The sequence below is a fragment of the Aedes aegypti genome, chromosome 3, assembly GCF_002204515.2.
Source record: "Aedes aegypti strain LVP_AGWG chromosome 3, AaegL5.0 Primary Assembly, whole genome shotgun sequence".
Taxonomy (NCBI): Eukaryota; Metazoa; Arthropoda; class Insecta; order Diptera; family Culicidae; genus Aedes; species Aedes aegypti.
The window spans coordinates 227,034,748-227,053,246 of NC_035109.1; the positions used below are offsets into that span (position 1 = coordinate 227,034,748).

Genomic DNA, 18,499 nt, shown 5'->3' on the forward strand with positions numbered 1-18,499 from the left:
AGACGTTTCGGAATAGCTGATCGCCGAAATGGCGTCAATTGACAGGAGACCTGGGATTAATTTCAGCGTGATTTTTAACAACGCCTCATCTTACCAAACGAGGACATGAAGAAAATGACAAAAAAGATATCCAAAAATGTTTGTTACTGCAACATTACACCTAGTTATTGTAGCAGCTGCCTCTTTTTTACCTACACGCAAACAAGTTTTGTTGTATAATCTACCGAATCCATGGTAGAATTAAGAACTGCACCAACGATTTTCAACCGACTACAAAAATCTGTTAAGTTTACTATAATCTGGTAAAAATCACTGAGCAGTGCAGTAAATGTGACCATGTCGATAGTAGCATCAACTACAAAGCATTGTATTTTAATCCGTGACACCCACCGTTTAACTCAGTGTGGTCAAAAGTACAATGCGAAACTTGTCAAATCACGAATGTTTCTAGTCAGAAAAACTGCAACTGTAGTTAAATAAACCGAATATATTTTCTTGTGTAGTGATGTTGACTATGTTTTGGTAAAGTTGACAGAATAATGTAGTCGGTTGAAAATCGTTGGTGCAGTTCTTAATTTTACCATGGATTCAGTAAATTCAACAATAAAATTCATTTCAGTGTATATTTCACATAAAAAGGCATTTTTGGGATCAGAAATATTTTAATATTTTTCTCCATTTAAGTTTTCACCTGTATGAAAAGCTACGCTAGAAATGCGCACAGTCATCAACCATCATCATCGCCAAAACTGACGACGATGATTGAAAAATCCCAGGTCTCCTGTCATTATTTGACCTGCTTCGTAAAATAGAGGTCCCCAAGCAAACTGTCACGAACACCAACGCACAATCAATCTTACACAAGTCGATTTCCTCAGAATGAAAACGTATCGATGTTTGTTTGATGTCAATGAGCTTTCGGTCAACGGCAGGCCAACAAGGAAGTGGTTGCTTTGCAGCAATTCTGTTTATATTTGGATTCTCACAGCAAACAAAAGCAATGTTGTGACAGTTTTCACAGCAAACAAAGAAAATTTTGTCAACATTGCACTACTACGCAGGCAATTGGATTGGACCAGGTCCGTCCCACTCGGGCTCAGATTGGGTACCACTTCTAGTACTGCATTTGGTCCCTCGGTAGTGCAAAAGGTACCCAAGTTTGACAGATCGCAGTACACTTTGTACGGCATTCTAGATTACCTTATGAGCCATAAAATTTTGGGCAATTACAAGGGACATGGGGGTCTTTAATTTGTCTTTGATTGGACTATGGCTCATTCCCAGGCCCATGACAACCATATATCGATACACAGTGTTCTTCGTAGCCAGGATGTCCCGGGCGATAAGTGAATATCGCCCACTGTCAGTTGTAAGAACTGTGAAAATAAAGGCCATTGTTTTGTTTAATTGTTTGCTATGGTTTGATTATCAATTTTTGATATTGTTAAATCAGCTGCTAATGTGCCAAATAGTTGAAGCACATTCAACATTTCGATGGTTTTGGAAGGAGAGCAAACATTAAAAGGCATCCTGCAAGCCTCCAAGCAAGCAAACAGTGATTTGATTGCGACACTTGCTCGATTATCCACTTATCCGCGAGCGGGAATGGCGGCTAGTGGGTGCTGCTTGATGGTGGGTGGGATTCAAAATTTGACGTTTGTTGGAGGTCGTCAAAGCAAATTTCACCTACCGGAGACAGCAGTCTTGTCACCCAGAGGAGAAAAACAAGCATCTATCGGAGAGTATACTATATTTATAAATTTGGCAATTGTCTTAAACCATGATAGGTGATGATAGTTTTGGAAAAAAAAGTAAATCTGAATGTGTAAATATATTTTAAAATGCATCCCGGAAAGTGTCCTTCCACAGATTCCCATCCTATCCCAATTCTAAGCAATCAGAGCGATGCCGGTGGTACAAACAAGCTAGGATCACCCATGAAAATGAATGAACTCTCGAGCTATCCCGATGCTACGTTCCTGCGGAACACATATTTCTGAGGAACAGGATGTTCAGATAGCGTAGGTTCCGGATATGCTACAAGAAGAGTGTTTTGTTTTACGAGAGGAGCTTGGTGAGCAAGTTCTTGTTATAGCTTCTGAAAGCTTAAATTCTTACGAAATTGATGTTGGCTTGGTAGGGCGAATTCCTGGTTATGGTTGGTATCCACTTCGTAATGGCCGGTACGCTGATCATAAGTACTGTGCAAAAGGATAGGACAAGAAACGGTCAAGGAATGATTTCGCTACCGAAATTACTTGAGCTGTACGCTGCTGCGAAGTAGAGCTGATTTCATAACGTCGGTAACGCCTGCCGTACAAATCAAAGGGAGCTGTCACTTTTCCGAACGGAAAAATGTGCCGCTCAATTATTCCGCAAGTAAAAGTGACATTACGCTCATACTGAATCAGCTGTCAAAATTACTTCGGTAAAAAGGAGAAATTTTACTTGAGTGATTTACGTTTCAGGTCCGTACTTGGCTTAAGTACTGTGCAAAAGGATAGGACAAGTAATGGTCAAGAAATACTTCAGCTGTTCAAATTACTTGAGCTGTATCCAGTTGACAAGTAGAGCTGATTTCGTAACATTGGTAACGCCTGCTGTACAAATCAAATGGAGCTGTCACTATTCCGTACGGAAAAATGTGCCGCTCAATTATTCCGCAAGTAAAAGTGACACTTCGCTCATTCTGGATCAGCTGTCAAAATTACTTTGGTAATTAGCAACAAATTGTACTTGACCGCTCTACTTAGGATGTGGATACTAGGCTTTAAATATAAAAATAAACTTTTTTCGGACAGTGTGCTCAATCTAGCAGTTGGCATTTCAACAACTTTTCTACAACGGAATTCGAATTGTTCAAGTTAAACTTTTATCAAAACGTACCGCTCTTTCACATTGATATTTTGCAAAAATCAAACCCAGCGTGTACAAAATTTTCACTGGTGGGTGCCCTTGCTTTGACGACCTCCAACAAACGTCAAACTTTGAATCCCACCCACCATCAAGCAGCAGCCACAAGACGCCATTCCCGCTCGCGGATAAGTGAATGGATCATAAACATTAAACAAAACTTCGCATTCTGATTGCACTCTCGATTCAAATTACCCGAAAATGAGTAAACACATGGAGATGTTGACTAGGGACCGTTCAAATATAACGTAACGCAACAGGGGGAGGGAGGGGGTCTAACATAGTGTTACGGTCCATACAAAAATTCAAAATTGTTCATACAAAAGCTGTTACGTGGGGGTGGGAGGGGGTCTAAAATTGACAAATTTTGCGTTACGTAATATTTGAATGAACCCCTACGCTAAAAGTTGTCCCGTGCCATGGGTCTGCTTAGAGTGCCTGTAAATAAGAGTGACGTCATGTTCCAGTTTTGACAGGTCTCCTGCTCGATTGGAACGCGGATTTGTATGGAAATGACAGTTCGCCGCTGTTCCAATTTTGACATTGACGCCACTCTTATCTAGATCCACTCTGGGTCTGCTCATTCCTTTTCTTGTCAGTAGCAAACCAGCCTTAAATAATCAATCGCGAGCACCTAAGAAAATCTGGCAACGCTGCCCATTTCGCCGCATGCATCCTGGCCCGGCGGTCTGCAGACCGAAAAAGAACGCCACCGAAATTTGTGTGCACACAACACAAAACCCAAAACAGAGACATCCATTTTTTCATCGATTGATCTGCACGCATTTTCTTTTTGCAGAAATTTAAAACTAACGTAGATCGGTGATTGTACTTTCGGTTTTCGTTTCAAATTAGTTTGAAGGTAAATATATCTTAAATTGTTACTTTTGCAATAGTTAGTTTTAGCTAAATGCATAATTGCAGACCCAATTCCAGCTATGGAAGACGACACCATCCGCATTACGCATTTCATCAATCCGCACATGTTTTGGTACAAACCGGTGTCGGCCTATGTCCACAACCTGGAGGAAAAGCGGTTCCAGTTGGCCATTGACGAGTATTGCGAGGAAAACTTCCGGCGAATCGATGAGGACCGTGTGTGCGAATCGTTTCCGGGAGAGGTTAGAATACCATCTACTTGGGAACAATGGCAGAACCGAGACGCCATATTTTGTTGACCTCGCACTGTAATCGTTTCCTTGTTTTCAGACCGTAGCCGTTCTGGACTTTGACCGGAACAAGTGGTGCCGGTGTGTAGTGGACCGGGTCCTAGAGGACAGCAACGGCGAAAAGCGGTACAATCTGTGGGCCATCGATGATGGAGTGCCGATTCAATCGTCTTCCCGCTATGTCAATCCGTTGCCGGATAAATTTGCCAGAATCTCCATCAGTAAAGTTCGTCGAGGCGCCATCAAGAACATTCTTCCTTCGGAACAGGTGAGAGGATACGTTTTTCGGTACAGGGCTGGTAGCGGGTCTTGTGAGGATTGATTGATGGATGTCTCCAAGTCTGTATTTTCAACGGAAGGTCTCTAAAGTACCATGACCCCACAGTTATGGATCAAATAGTGTGGAGTCCAACCTATAAAATTCAATAAAACGACATGGAAAACCTAAAATTGTAATTTAAAAGCACGAATTGAATCGTTTCAAATTGTAACTTCGGTTAGTAAACTGTTTTGAGTGTAATATTTACATAGGATTGCATAAAAGTTAAAAATTGTATCGGTTTTTGAAAACCATATTATGGATCAAATTGTGACATATTACGGATCAGTGCGCAAAATCAAGAGATTTTTAACTCAATGCATCTGTATTGCAGGATTTGGCAAAAGTTAACAATGTGTCACATATTACAGCAAAAAATAGCAGTGTTAGAGCTGGAAACAAGGGTAAAATGCCATTTTTTTTGTGATATTGCATTGTAGTAACTGAGACATGTAGGGGCAATGGAGGCAATATGAACATACGGGGCAATATGAACCACCCCGGTTTTGACCTCAAAAACAGTGTTTTAATGTCTAGTGTCGTTACGATCTGCTAGAGGATGCCTCAAATAGCCACCACAATAAAAACCGTAAGAATATTCGTTTAAACACTCAAGATATTTATCAACATGTACAAATTTGTCCTTCGTCATGAAAAGCTTATAATTTTGGCAGTTTTTAATTAAGCCTATAAGACAATTATATTTATAATTCTGGTAAATTTTACCAATCCATTGAAACTTCTGATCATAATGAACAGTTCGTGAGCGAAATTAGATTCGTTCGTAAACAAAATTATTGAAAAACAATATATTATTTTCAAGATGAAGGGGCGGGGCAAAATGAGCCACCTAGATTTAAGCAAAACAAAGGATGTTTTGAGCATAAAAATGCATTGCCTAAATATACCAGATTATTTTTTTACTGCATAGCCATCTTTATGCACCATTACAAGTGGAACACTTTGCTAGAAAATACGTTGAACCAAGTAGCGCAATTCAGTACTAGTACAACATGGTCTGTTTACTATGTATTATGTATCTTTAAAAAATAAGCCGCTAGAATCAATAATTTCAAGCAAAGCTAATACAATTTCCTTTCCAATGATGTACTCTTCACCACTAACTCTTCTCTATACTGTTTAAATAAAAATTATTCGATTGAATGAGGTGGCTCATACTGCCCCGTAGGGTGGCTCATAATGCCCCATATGGTTGGTGACCACGTAGAAAAACATGGTTTTTCAAAAAGTTCCTGAAATAATTTGCAAGTTGATGTTAACATTATTTATCGACGTAACATGGAAGATAACATTTTATAGTACAAGTCACTTGCATTTAAACCATATTTTTTGCTGTTTTTCTAAGCATTCCATGACGTTTTCCTTAGGCGGCCCATATTGCCCCGATCACCCCTACTGTTTTCGCTCCACACCAAATTTTCCACCCATTTCTGTCTGCTAAAAAATGAAAATTACAGACCTTGATGTTTTATTAGTTTTATTCTTAGTGCTATTGTCTGAAAATGTCGATTTCAACGCTTAGAATGGCAGAAATCAACATTCTTCGGAAGTGATCCATAACCGTGGTTAACAATCATTTCCTAATATTCGGTATTTAGAATCAACAATAATTTGCTAATATTCGGTATTTAGAATCAACAATCAAGAAAAATGTTTTCCAATGATGAATTCATACTAAATCGAAGCGGACGAGCATGTTTTATGCTATAACATTTGAATTTTACCACCTGTAAGAGCTTATGAATGCTGACGGCACTTCTTACATAAAACGACCATATAGTGATAGCTGTGTAGTACCAAATAAACATTTGTCAAATACACCGTTATTTAGCGGTTGAATGTTGTGATTAACGTTACAAATGGTAGAAGACAAATAGTATAACATGGGAAAAATATGTTACGTCAAAGTTTATGTTTTGAGCGAGTTATCCGATGTTGAACGCCAAAGTGATCCGTCACTGTGGGTGATCCGTAACTGTGTGGGCAGGGTAAATGTAGAAATACAGGTCGATTTTCAACCTACAAATGGCCACAATAGAACATCTTTTTCAAATTCTAATGTTCGTATATATGGGCTTATATGTTCTTTAATGCATCAACATTTTGAGCTTCTGTTCAGTTTCAAGTATTTTATACTAATTTAGATAATTTTGGTTTAGCCGGGATCCCGGTAGTCCAGAAAAAAGACCCTATTTTTTGGATTGTTCTAACAATGTATGTTGGAAAATCAAAGTTTTAGATTTTACAATCAAACCTTTGTGCCAATCACTGTCGAATGCTTTTTCTATGTCTAAAAGAGCAAGACTAGTTGAAAAGCCTTCAGATTTGTTGGCAGGAATCGAATTTCACATGTGAAATTTAATGAGTGCTTAAATGTCCATGTCGAAATCCTAACTATTCATTGGCAAACATCGATTTTTCGTTGATGTGGACCATCAATCTGTTCAAAATAAATGTTTCAAAAAGTTTATTAAAGGGGGAAATCAAGCAAATTGGGCGATGACTAGAATGTTCGGCAAGATTTTTAACCGGTTTTAAAATTTGATACTTCACATCTTCCAAGTCAGTCCCCAAGAATTTTCGAAAACGTTCTCGTGATTGAGAATTCTTTCAAAATTTTGAGCAATTTGATTTTCAATTGATCAAGTGCGTCGTAAGTAAACATTGTGCGCGCTTTTAAACTGCATATTGAGTTTTTGAGTTTTTTCGCAATTGTTTAGAAAAAAATTGTTTTCCTTTTTCAATGCCAAAACCGGCTTTTGGAGTTCTTTTTTTTTCAAAATTTTAGACGATTTCCAAAAAGGCTTGAAGAGTTTTATTCAGAAATTCTGTTTTGAAAATTTGTGTTTTTTAATTCAGAACAATTTGTGTTTTTTAATTTCTCTTTGTAGTTCCTGTCATAAGATTTTCATAGCAGGGTCACGAGTGCGTTGAAATTGCCTTCTCCTCGCGTTTTTAAGATCTTGATTCATCTTTAAGATCGTCGTCTATTATCACAGATTCGAATTTTACTTCACATTTTGGTTTTGCAATGCTTCTTGCTCAACAATGGAATTGGGTAAAGTTTTGAGACCATTGTCAATATGATGTTTTGTTTGTTAAGAAATTCACTTAACAAAAATAAGCCCATTTCAATTATCTCTATTGCTGATAGCTTGCAACTCAATTTTGCACCTATCAATTATTGAAGTTTTGCTAAGCAAATTAAAGGGATAATCTGTTTCGTGCGACGCGCGATCTCAGACCTAATATTCTCTACACGCTCAGCGCGATGTATGCTGTGCAATAGTTTGTTCTAAGCTACACTTTGCCGCTGTGACGTTAGAACTAACGCGTGCACTCTCATCGGTAAACGCGTTGCCCTGTATCGTACACGCAATCCTATATATGTGGTAGAAAGCTTTTTGAACTATAAATGCCAGTGTGTAAGTAGCCATAGCGTCAACTTTGGCCGGTGCACAGTTTTGCTGCATCGATCAGTGCGCGCGTGCAGATGAGGAGACAGGAGAGAAATCACTCCACAAGAGAGTATCTGATTCATTAGCTTGCTCTCTTTTGGCCTTCGCGCTCACAGCATCACCACGCTTGAAGTTTTAAGTACAGGCGGCTGACGGTATTCAAGTTGACACTCAGTATTCACGATGTTGTTTTTTTATACTGGTAAAAACCTAGCTTTTAAGGTGAAGATAAATCGAAGCCAAACCTCAAATTTTCAAACGCACGGATTTGGAGAACCAAACATCCGTTTAAGGGGCGGTCCATTAATTACGTAAAGGTTTATGGGAGGAGGGGGGGTCTGAGATTTCTTACGCGCCATACAATTTATTTTTAATTTTCATACAAACAATCTTACTATGGGGGGAGGGGGTGTTGAAAAACCCCGAAAAATGTCTTACGTAATAAATGGACAGCCCCTAAGCTGAAAACCTAATCGATTGGTCACTCGCTGTTGGTGACCGATCGATTAAGGTTTCACATCAAACGGGTGTTCTCCAGATCCGTGCTTTTGAAATTTTTAGGTTTGGCTTCGATTCATCTTCACTTTAAAGGCCCAAGTAAAATTGGACCAAATGTCAAAACTGAAAAAGCAGTTTTCTCGAAATTAATCAACAATTCGGAAAAAGTAAAAACACACAGCTGTTTTATTTGCGAAATAAAAACAACTGTGTGTTTTTACTTTGTTCTATTTGTCGAATAAATTCGAGAAAACTGTTTTTTTAGTATTGACATTTGCTTCAATTTTACTTGTGCCTTAACATACAGTATTAGCGCGGTGGTACTTACGATGGTCAATCAGATACCAACCAGAAAATTAACTCAAAAGTGCGGTCGCGCCCTCCGTCATCGCCAGCATCTTCATGCTTGTGCTGTGTTTTAAAAGCAATGATGCGATCTATTACTAATTATAAGCAAAGATATCATAAACCGGGGTGAACAAAAGAAGTGGGCGAATAGAAACAAAACGACTTACAGTTAGAAATGCTACTATTACGTAATGATAATCTTAAAAAAAAAAAAAAAAAAAATCAGTGCGCATCGTACCTTCGTGCTGTGCGTACACGAATTCTCTCTGCTCTTGGAAGTTTTCTTAAAAACTACCTAAAGCAATAAAACAGTACTTTTCAGTGCTACAAAAACAGTACTTTTCAGTGCTTAAATTATAAACGGTACTTTTCAGTGCTACTAAAACAGTACTTTTCAGTACTATTTTTTCTACTATTGATCCCTTTACGATCCTTGTTTGGACCCGTGCCTTCGATTTTTCGTTGGACCCGTTGGCGAAAGCTAGCGGTGGTAATCCTTCTTGGACACCGTCTTGGGAAAAAACCTTTCGAAGGTCACGTCTTCTTTCGTTTATTAATTAAACATGGTATCAACAACAAACAAAAGGAAGGGTGAATCTCTGAATTCACTACTTCCTTCCAAAAAAGTGGGTTTTAAAACTGTCACTACACGTGGCAAGAATGGAAGAAAGGACGTTTCCCCGGAATGCGAACTTTCTTCCAAGGGTGAAATGAATAATTGTATCGAAATGAGCAATCAGTTCGATGCTCTAGACAAATTTTCCGAACACCAAATCGAAGCAGCCTCTAGCCCAGGCTCTTTGATTCAAGTGAGGAAGCAAAGAGTGCCGCCTATCGTGGTCAGTTGTTCCGAATTTGGGGGATTTAGGCAGGAGATCTTCGTTGGTGGGGATTGCTTATCAAACCTTCCGGCCCGCCTCATAGTTACGTACTATTTGGTGCTGGGTGTAGTTCTTGTTTTTCCAGCTGTATTGAAAAGCATGAGCCATAGTCTTTGGCATACAATCGGGTCTTTCTTTAGCAGAAAAGAACCGAAATGTCTATCGACGACCGGTGATTGCTAGCAGATATAGTGGAGAGCTTGTCTTGATACGTTCATCGCTTCAAGCTAGTTGAAAAACTGAATACACTGATTGCCTGTCGATCAGAGCCGAACTAGGCATAGATCGTCTACATACATCTGAATCTACATGTCTCCGATGTATTACATCGTTCCAGGTGGGAGTTATCTGATATGTGAATATGGTACCATAACAGAATTTTCCATCTGAACGAAGTGATAAATCATAATATTCCGCAAACTGTATCACACATCTACAGAATGTATTGCGTGAAGTTAAGACACAGCAGAGTATTGGGTACATAGGACCAAGTCCCTGCCGGGTGGCGCGAAACTGATGAGCGATAGACAATAGAATCAACAACACTGCCATAAGGGATAGTAAGCATGTGACTATTGTCGAAACTATGATTAGGAGGCAAATCAACATCCCAAGATCAAATTTTTGTTACAACCCAATGTAGGTATTATTAAATTAGGCTGTAGAAAATGATAAATATCTGATCACTTAGGAACCTTGCAACAGGTAATAAATGCCCGTAGTCTGTTTTATTCGAATACACATGTATACATTGTTAAAATTGCCGAATCATACGCGGAATTTATTAAACGGATCATGAAATTAGGACTGAAATCATAATGATGATAGATTATCAACTTTCCTTTCGTCTTACTATTTGTTACCGTTAGAATCACCAAACTGATTGGTTTCCCACTACTGACACCAATACAACAGCACGAAAACTGAAGTATTATAATCGCGCGTTGGAACTTTCAATATCCATATATTACATCAATAGTGAATTCTTGTATGTAGCCAGTATAAATAACAGAATCATCAACTTCTTGAACATTCTTCAACTGAAAACAGGATGCTTGTTTTATCAAACATGCTCAATCTGCACCTAAAATCTCGGATCCAAATAGTTTTCTAAATAAAAATTGTATCTAAATAAAACGTGTAGGCCAACAAAACATAATTGAGTAGGAGTTTACAAGTTACTTAGCACATGAAAAGCAGTTTAAATTAATCTATTACTAGATCAACACTAATGCTCACATTTTTATATTCTCATTTCATCATGGTCCTCATTGCTCGAGCGGAGACGAACACCCTGGAGATGGAAAAATCGACAGCGCTACGATAAGGAAACGTAACAGATGAGAAACTATCGATACATTTATCAATTATAAAACCCCGTTTTAATGTTAACACTTTGTTTCTGTTTTTTCTGTTTTTTTTCGTTTCAGCAATCAAATAACCGAACCAACTCTACTATCTTTTCGTTTCTTCTTCGTTATACTTATAGTCCTTCTGGCACTGAACCGAGTGGTGCGCCTTCCGCTTTCTTACTGGTGCTGTTTTTCCTGTACATTTGGCATAGTGTCGGAGGTGGTGTACTGTATTTGCTATACAACGCACTACTTTCGATATTGTGCTTGGCGTGTGGGGAAGCAGTACTAGTGGTGAAGCGGAGGGCGCCATTCGGTTTAGTGCCAGAGGGACTAAATCTATTTAATGTATCTGAAGCTTGTGGGACCGCTTTAATTCCGGCGCCTGCTTGTGGAAGATCCCGGTGTGCTAAACGGTATAGGACATGTTAACGGGGGAGGCTAGGTAGGTCCTCACCCAGCCCGTGTCTAGATGGGCGGATAATTGTCTGCCAGGGTGTGGATTGAGCAATTACAATTACAAAATTACAATTTAGGCAGGAGATCTTGAATTCCATTAGGGGAATCAAGGTTTCCTTCCAAATCGCAAAGAAAGGAGACTGTCGCGTTTTGCCGGAAACTCTTAAAGATCGTGAGCTTCTTCTCAAACATCTTGAAGAGAAGAAGCACAATTTTTTTACTTATGACGACAAAACTGAACGTTTGTTCAAAGTTGTCTTGAAAGGTCTCTCAAGTGACTATAAATCACCTGAAGAGATCAAAAATGGAATAAATGATTTACTTGGATTTTCCCCAGTCCAAGTAATCATTATGAAAAAGAGAACCCAATCTGGCATTGTTCGGAAAGGGCTTTCTCAAGAATATTATTTAGTTCACTTTAACAAAAAAAGAACTAAATGATATTAGAGCTTTAGAAAAAGAAAAACTTTTGTTCGATGTCCGTGTGACATGGGAACATTTCCAGAAACCTGGAGGAAATTACCAGAACCCCACTCAGTGCCGTCGGTGCCAAAAGTGGGGTCATGGTACAAAAAATTGTCGCATGGATGCTAAATGCATGATTTGCGGAGGTTCTTCTCACGCCAAAGACGTCTGTCCAGTGAAGGAAGATACCACCAAATTCATATGTTGTAATTGCGGGGCTAACCATAAGTCCAATTTTTGGAATTGTCCTTCACGCAAAAAGGTCATTGAGGCTCGTGCCAGGCAGATGAAAGATAATATCCGTTACGATAACGGTCGTTTCCGGAATTTGCCTGGTAGAGTATCGAACAATGCTCATTTTTCAGTTAACGATCGCTTGATCATGAATCATACCCATCAGGAAGATCATAATCATACTCATTCACAAACTAATTTTAATCCGTCGGGTAGCCGTTCGAATCTTTCTATTTCGAATGTATCTACCCACGGTAAATCCTTTGCCGATATCGTAGCAGGAAATTCGAACTCCTCCCCTGTTCGATCCATGGGTACCCATTCTACTTGTTTCAAATCAAATGGAAAAAACCCTACCGCCACAGGTAATTCCGCTTCTTCGTCTACCGGAAAATCCAATGGGAAATCACATGACATGTCTGCCTCTGATTTTAATTTTCTAACTGAACAATTGAATCTAATGATTGATGCAATGTTCAAAGCCACCACTATGACTGAAGCTGTCCAAGTAGGTGTAAAATTTACAAATCAAATTGTTATTGGATTACGTTTTTCTAATGGATCCAAATAATAATTTAAATATTTTAAATTGGAATGCTCGTTCTCTGAATGGTAAAGAGGACGAGCTGTTTAATTTTCTTACTGTTAATGACGTGCATATAGCAGTTATTACCGAAACGTATTTAAAACCTGGATCTAAACTCAAAAGAGATCCTAACTTTTTTGTTTATCGTAATGATCGACTTGATGGGGCATGTGGGGGAGTTGCAATCATCATTCATAGGCGTATAAAACATCAACTGTTTTCATCATTTGAAACTAAAGTTTTTGAAACGTTAGGTGTTTCTGTTGAAACACAGTTTGGTAAATATACTTTCATAGCTGCCTATTTGCCTTTTCAATGCTCTGGGCAGCAAGTTAATTTGCTCCAAACTGACTTGCGTAAATTGACTCGCAATAAGTCAAAATTTTTTGTCATTGGTGACTTTAATGCCAAACATCGGTCATGGAATAATTCTCAAAGTAATTCCAACGGCAGAATTTTATTTGATGAGTGCTCTTCAGGATATTTCTCAATTCAATACCCTGATAGCCCCACATGTTTTTCCTCTTCTAGAAATCCATCTACGATTGATTTGGTCTTAACCGACTCTAGTCATCTTTGTAGCCAACTGATTACTCATGCTGATTTTGATTCTGATCATGTCCCTGTTACATTTCAAATATCCCAAGAAGCGATTCTCAATCCTATCAGCTCCACTTTCAATTATTTACGTGCCGACTGGAATATATATAAAACGTATGTTGACTCCAATCTTGATGTTAACATTTCTTTAGAAACTAAACTTGATATTGACAATGCTCTTGAAACTTTAACAAATTCCATTGTTGAAGCCCGGAGCATTGCAATTCCAAAATGTGAAGTAAAATTTGAATCCGTGATTATAGACGATGATCTTAAACTCTTGATCCGTCTTAAAAACGTGAGGAGAAGGCAATTTCAACGCACTCGCGATCCTGCTATGAAAATTATATGGCAGGATTTGCAGAAAGAAATCAAGAAACGTTTTGCTCAATTAAGAAACAAAAATTTTGAAAATAAAATTTCTCAATTGGACCCTGGCTCTAAGCCCTTTTGGAAATTATCTAAAATCTCGAAAAAACCTCAGAAGCCAATACCGGCATTGAAAGAGGAAAACAAATTATTACTAACTAATTGCGAAAAAGCTCAAAAACTTGCTATGCAGTTTGAAAGTGCGCACAATTTTAATTTAGGACTTACTAGTCCAATTGAAAATGAAGTTACTCAGGAGTTCGAAAATATTCTCAATCAAGAGAACGTTTTCGAAAATGCCTGGGAGACTGATTTGGAAGAAGTGAGAACTATTATTAAAAAATTCAAAAATATGAAAGCTCCTGGCGATGATGGAATTTTCTACATCCTCATCAAGAAACTTCCAGAAAGTAGCTTATCATTTTTAGTTGATATATTTAACAAATGTTTTCAATTAGCATATTTTCCTGACAAATGGAAAAATGCTAAGGTTGTTCCAATTTTAAAACCAGACAAAAATCCTGCAGAAGCTTCTAGCTATCGTCCAATCAGTTTGCTTTCCTCCATCAGTAAACTGTTTGAAAAGGTTATTTTGAACAGAATGATGGCCCACATCAACGAAAATTCAATTTTTGCCAATGAACAGTTCGGATTCCGCCATGGACATTCGACCACTCATCAACTTTTACGTGTAACAAATTTGATCCGTTCCAACAAATCTGAAGGCTATTCTACTGGTCTTGCTCTTCTAGACATAGAAAAAGCATTCGACAGTGTTTGGCATGAAGGTTTGATTGTAAAATTAAAAAACTTTAATTTTCCAACATACATTGTTAGAATAATTCAAAGTTATCTGTCAAATCGTACACTTCAGGTTAATTATCAGAACTCCAGATCTGAGAGACTTCCTGTAAGAGCTGGTGTTCCTCAAGGCAGCATTTTGGGACCAATATTATACAATATTTTCACATCTGACTTACCTGAGCTACCTCAGGGATGTCAAAAATCTTTGTTTGCGGATGACACAGGCCTCTCCGCCAAAGGACGAAGCCTGCGTGTCATCTGTAGTCGATTGCAAAAAAGTTTGGATATTTTTTCTTCATACTTGCAAAAATGGAAGATTTCTCCTAATGCTTCCAAAACTCAACTAATAATATTCCCACATAAACCAAAAGCTCTTTATTTGAAACCTTCAAGTAGACATGTTGTCACGATGAGAGGGGTTCCAATAAATTGGTCAGATGAAGTTAAGTATCTAGGGCTCATGCTAGATAAGAATTTAACATTCAAAAATCACATTGAGGGCATTCAAGCCAAATGTAATAAATATGTAAAATGTCTCTATCCCCTTATTAATAGAAAATCAAAACTTTGTCTTAAGAACAAGCTGTTGATATTCAAACAAATTTTCAGGCCAGCCATGTTGTATGCTGTACCAATATGGACTAGCTGTTGTAATACCAGGAAGAAAGCTCTGCAGAGAATTCAAAATAAAATTTTGAAAATGATTCTGAGACTTCCTCCCTGGTATAGTACCAATGAGTTACATAGAATATCCAATGTTGAAACATTGGAACAAATGTCAAATACAATCATTAATAATTTCAGGCAAAAATCGTTACAATCTTCTATTGCCACGATTAATGCGTTATATGTTTAGGTTAAGTTAGGTTAAGTATATTAAAAAGGTTTTTTTTTTCTCTTATAAGCAGGTGAAATCAACTCACCTGTAAAAAAAAACTGAACTGCTACGGCAAATGAAATGTAATATGTTGTTAACAAAATGTTAATTAAATCTTAAATTTGTTTTACCAAATTAGGATGATAGTGTTGTCAAATAACACAGAACACCTAGATATAAGAAATGAATGTAATGTTTGAAATGATACTAATAAAGAAATTTAAAAAAAAAAAAAAAAATCTTAAAAAAAAAACACTGAAATACAATTGATATTATTTTTTAATACCGTCGTGCGGGGTGACATTGGTCCATAAGGGTGACTTTGGGCTAAGATTTTTACAGCAAACTAAAACCAGAATAATGAAAACAATGTGGCAAGCTTCAAGAATACGTTATAAATAGCCACTGGATGGTCATGGATTAGTTTTTTGCCTCCCGTGCTAGTCAAGAGATGCATCGAAAAGGGCGGTCAAAGTCACCCCCTAGGACCAATGTCACCCCGCACGGCGGTAGCAAAAGAGTAAAGTGTCTTTATCTATAGAATATTTTCAATTTCAAAATGTTGCTACACTTCTCATAAAAAGTAAGAAATCATTTTTGATAGCTTCAAACATCCGCATTTGCAGATGTCATCTTAAACGTTTTAAATCAACTGAAAGACTAGAAGAAAATTATATTTGAACACGAAGGGATCAGTGATTACTAACCTTCGTGTTCAAATACATTTTTACTGACTTGAAAAAATAGTTTGAGTTCAAGGTATACCTAATAATATCAAAAATAAAATGACACTTATTCAGAAGTGCACAGGTTGATAATTGGGCCACGCGACGCCTCTGAGATTATTATCTTTGTATGTTTTACACGTATTCCAGTCAGCTCTTAGATAACTGAAAGCAGATAGGATTGAGAATCGCTGCATGGGATTTAACAGGAACATAATCAGAATCCATGTCAGCATGAGCAACCAGTTGGTTACAAAATTGACTAGGTCTGTTAAGATCAAATCAATCATTCTCGATCCATCATGTATTACTTCAGAATGCTCTATTTTTAGTGAGTGAATTATAAAACCCTATAATTTCCGAAAAGTCGATATTTTTCTAAAGACATCTCTAAAAAAATTCTTTGTAGAAAAATCTCAGGAAGAATCTTTGGAGTTATCCCTGTAACTATTAATAGAAAAAAATTGAAATCTTGAACAAATTCCGTCATTATAGTCTTAATGATAAAATAAAGTTAAGAAGGGAGTTATCGAAAATGTCTTAAACATATTGTTAGTCTCTTTTTGGTTCCCTTTTGGTGTTTTTAGGCAAGAGGTTTGCCAGTCCCTATTTTCTAGCCACTTCGTCGCTACCAGCTCTGTCGATAGAGTTTTTGGATTGCAATTTTTATACGTTTTTTTTCTTCTTTCAGGTGTACGACTTCCAAGCGGACAGACTTATGCCAAAAATCAGCTCACGTTGGGATCCAAGTGCAGCGGAAGTATTGCAATCCATCATTCGCAATTCGGCGCAGATCCACTTCCGCAACGTGACCAAGCATACGGTGCACAACATGATGATCAATTTTGGCGAGTTGAGGCTGGAAACCAACAAGAACAACGTTTACAATGCGGCCCAAGTGTTGAAGGAAATGCGAAAGGCATTCGAAGTAGAACCGAGTGACTTTATCGCAAGTAAGTACCTACCGTATAATCCGGAGTCGAACCGATCGCTGATGTGGATTGATTAGTTGCAAACTAGTTGGCAATTCCTTTTTAGATTACGGACATTTAATATTTTATAGTTTCTTCTTTTCGGCGTTACGTCTCAATTGGGACAGAGTCTGCTTCTTAATAGTATTTTTGAGCACGTCCACAGTTATTAACTGAAAGCTTTCTTTTCTTCTTTTTTAGAATTGGGCCATCCTGGTTTAAATTCTGAAGGCTACAGAGAAAATACTTCTATGGAGTTATCTCTTTGGCTTTTTTTCCACAGATTTTCCATAAATCTCTTCTTAGATTTCGCGATGAAAAGTTTCAGGATTTTATTGGAACACTGTCAGGGATTTTTTTGTGGGCTTCTTGGCCGTGCGGTTAATGTTACCACCAAGCATTTAGTCGCATCGAGTCAAGTAGTGTAAGTTCGATTCCCGCTTCAGTTCTGAAAACTGTTCGACAGTGTGGTGCTTCCTTCAATGGACAAATCGTCCACTGGAAGCATTACCGTGTCGGTGTCTTTTTTTCTTCGCAAGAATTTCCTCCACAATTTTCTCCAAGAAATCGTTGAACGTTACACTACTATCTCCAAAGGCGCTAGCCAGCGCCTTAGTTTCATAATTTCACTCAGATACTTTTCGGGCTTTCCCATTAGTCCAGTATTTCCTCCAGAGATTTGCCAACTAGTTCTTTCATCGTTTTAGCCAAATGTTAACTCTAGAAGATTTTCTAAAACTTCCTACTGCAGCTCATGCAAGAAAATCCTCAATGCTTTATTTCAGATTTTTTGAAGAAATTTGTTTGGAGATGTTTTCAAGATTTTGTTTTTGTTCGGATGAACCTCTGCGATCATAATGTTGTGCATGTCGCATTACTCCATTTCCATTGATAGGTAATGAAGTATCAATGTATGTACAGTTCACGTTTTGATTCCTTAGAGATTGATGGAAACAGAATATGATTAAAAGGTCACGCTATCTACACCCTTCAGAATGAAAAATCTGGTCAAAACTCAATGATAGCAAAAACACCGCGAAATTTTGAGTTTTCAATAAAAGCCGACCGCAAAATTTAATTTCCAGAGATTACTTTAGGATTTGCTTTAGTAATACCTCTCGAATTTTTTGAGTTTCCTATATTACTTGAGGAGTTCATTGAGAAAAACCATTTGTTAGAGAATACCTACATTGTACCTTAATGGCTACAGTGTATCGTCACGCCTTTGCCGGGTGTATTGTAAAGCTCCTTTTTCGTCGGTCTTAGGCGATACTTTTCCAGTTTTCCCGAACATTTAGTATGACCAGATCCTCTTCCATTGCGTACAGTTACGAGGTCTTCCACGATGTCGCCTACCTCTACCTAGTTCCCTGCTGAATATTATTTTCGCAATTCTTTCTTCCGACATTCGCATTAAGTGACCAGCCCACTGAAGTATTTCCCACGCTCA

The 18,499-nt window shown here is 37.9% G+C and overlaps 1 protein-coding gene across 3 annotated transcripts in view; it reads left to right on the forward strand.

The window, feature by feature from the left end:
- The first annotated feature begins 3,568 nt into the window (after positions 1 to 3,568).
- The window catches only part of LOC5572990, a 44,602-nt gene continuing 29,671 nt past the window's right edge, over positions 3,569 to 18,499 (forward strand). Inside the window, exons 1-4 of one of the 3 annotated variants that reach the window (XR_002501295.1) lie at positions 3,569 to 3,775; positions 3,838 to 4,034; positions 4,123 to 4,350; positions 16,770 to 17,031. Coding sequence is in view for 2 of the 3 variants with exons in the window: in XM_001654267.2 (XP_001654317.2) it covers positions 3,852 to 4,034; positions 4,123 to 4,350; positions 16,770 to 17,031 (673 nt within the window). In the remaining variant the exon portion in view is untranslated. The remainder of the gene's footprint in view (positions 3,776 to 3,837; positions 4,035 to 4,122; positions 4,351 to 16,769; positions 17,032 to 18,499) is intronic. The other 2 variants (XM_001654267.2, XM_021849973.1) reach the window with 2 other exon arrangements.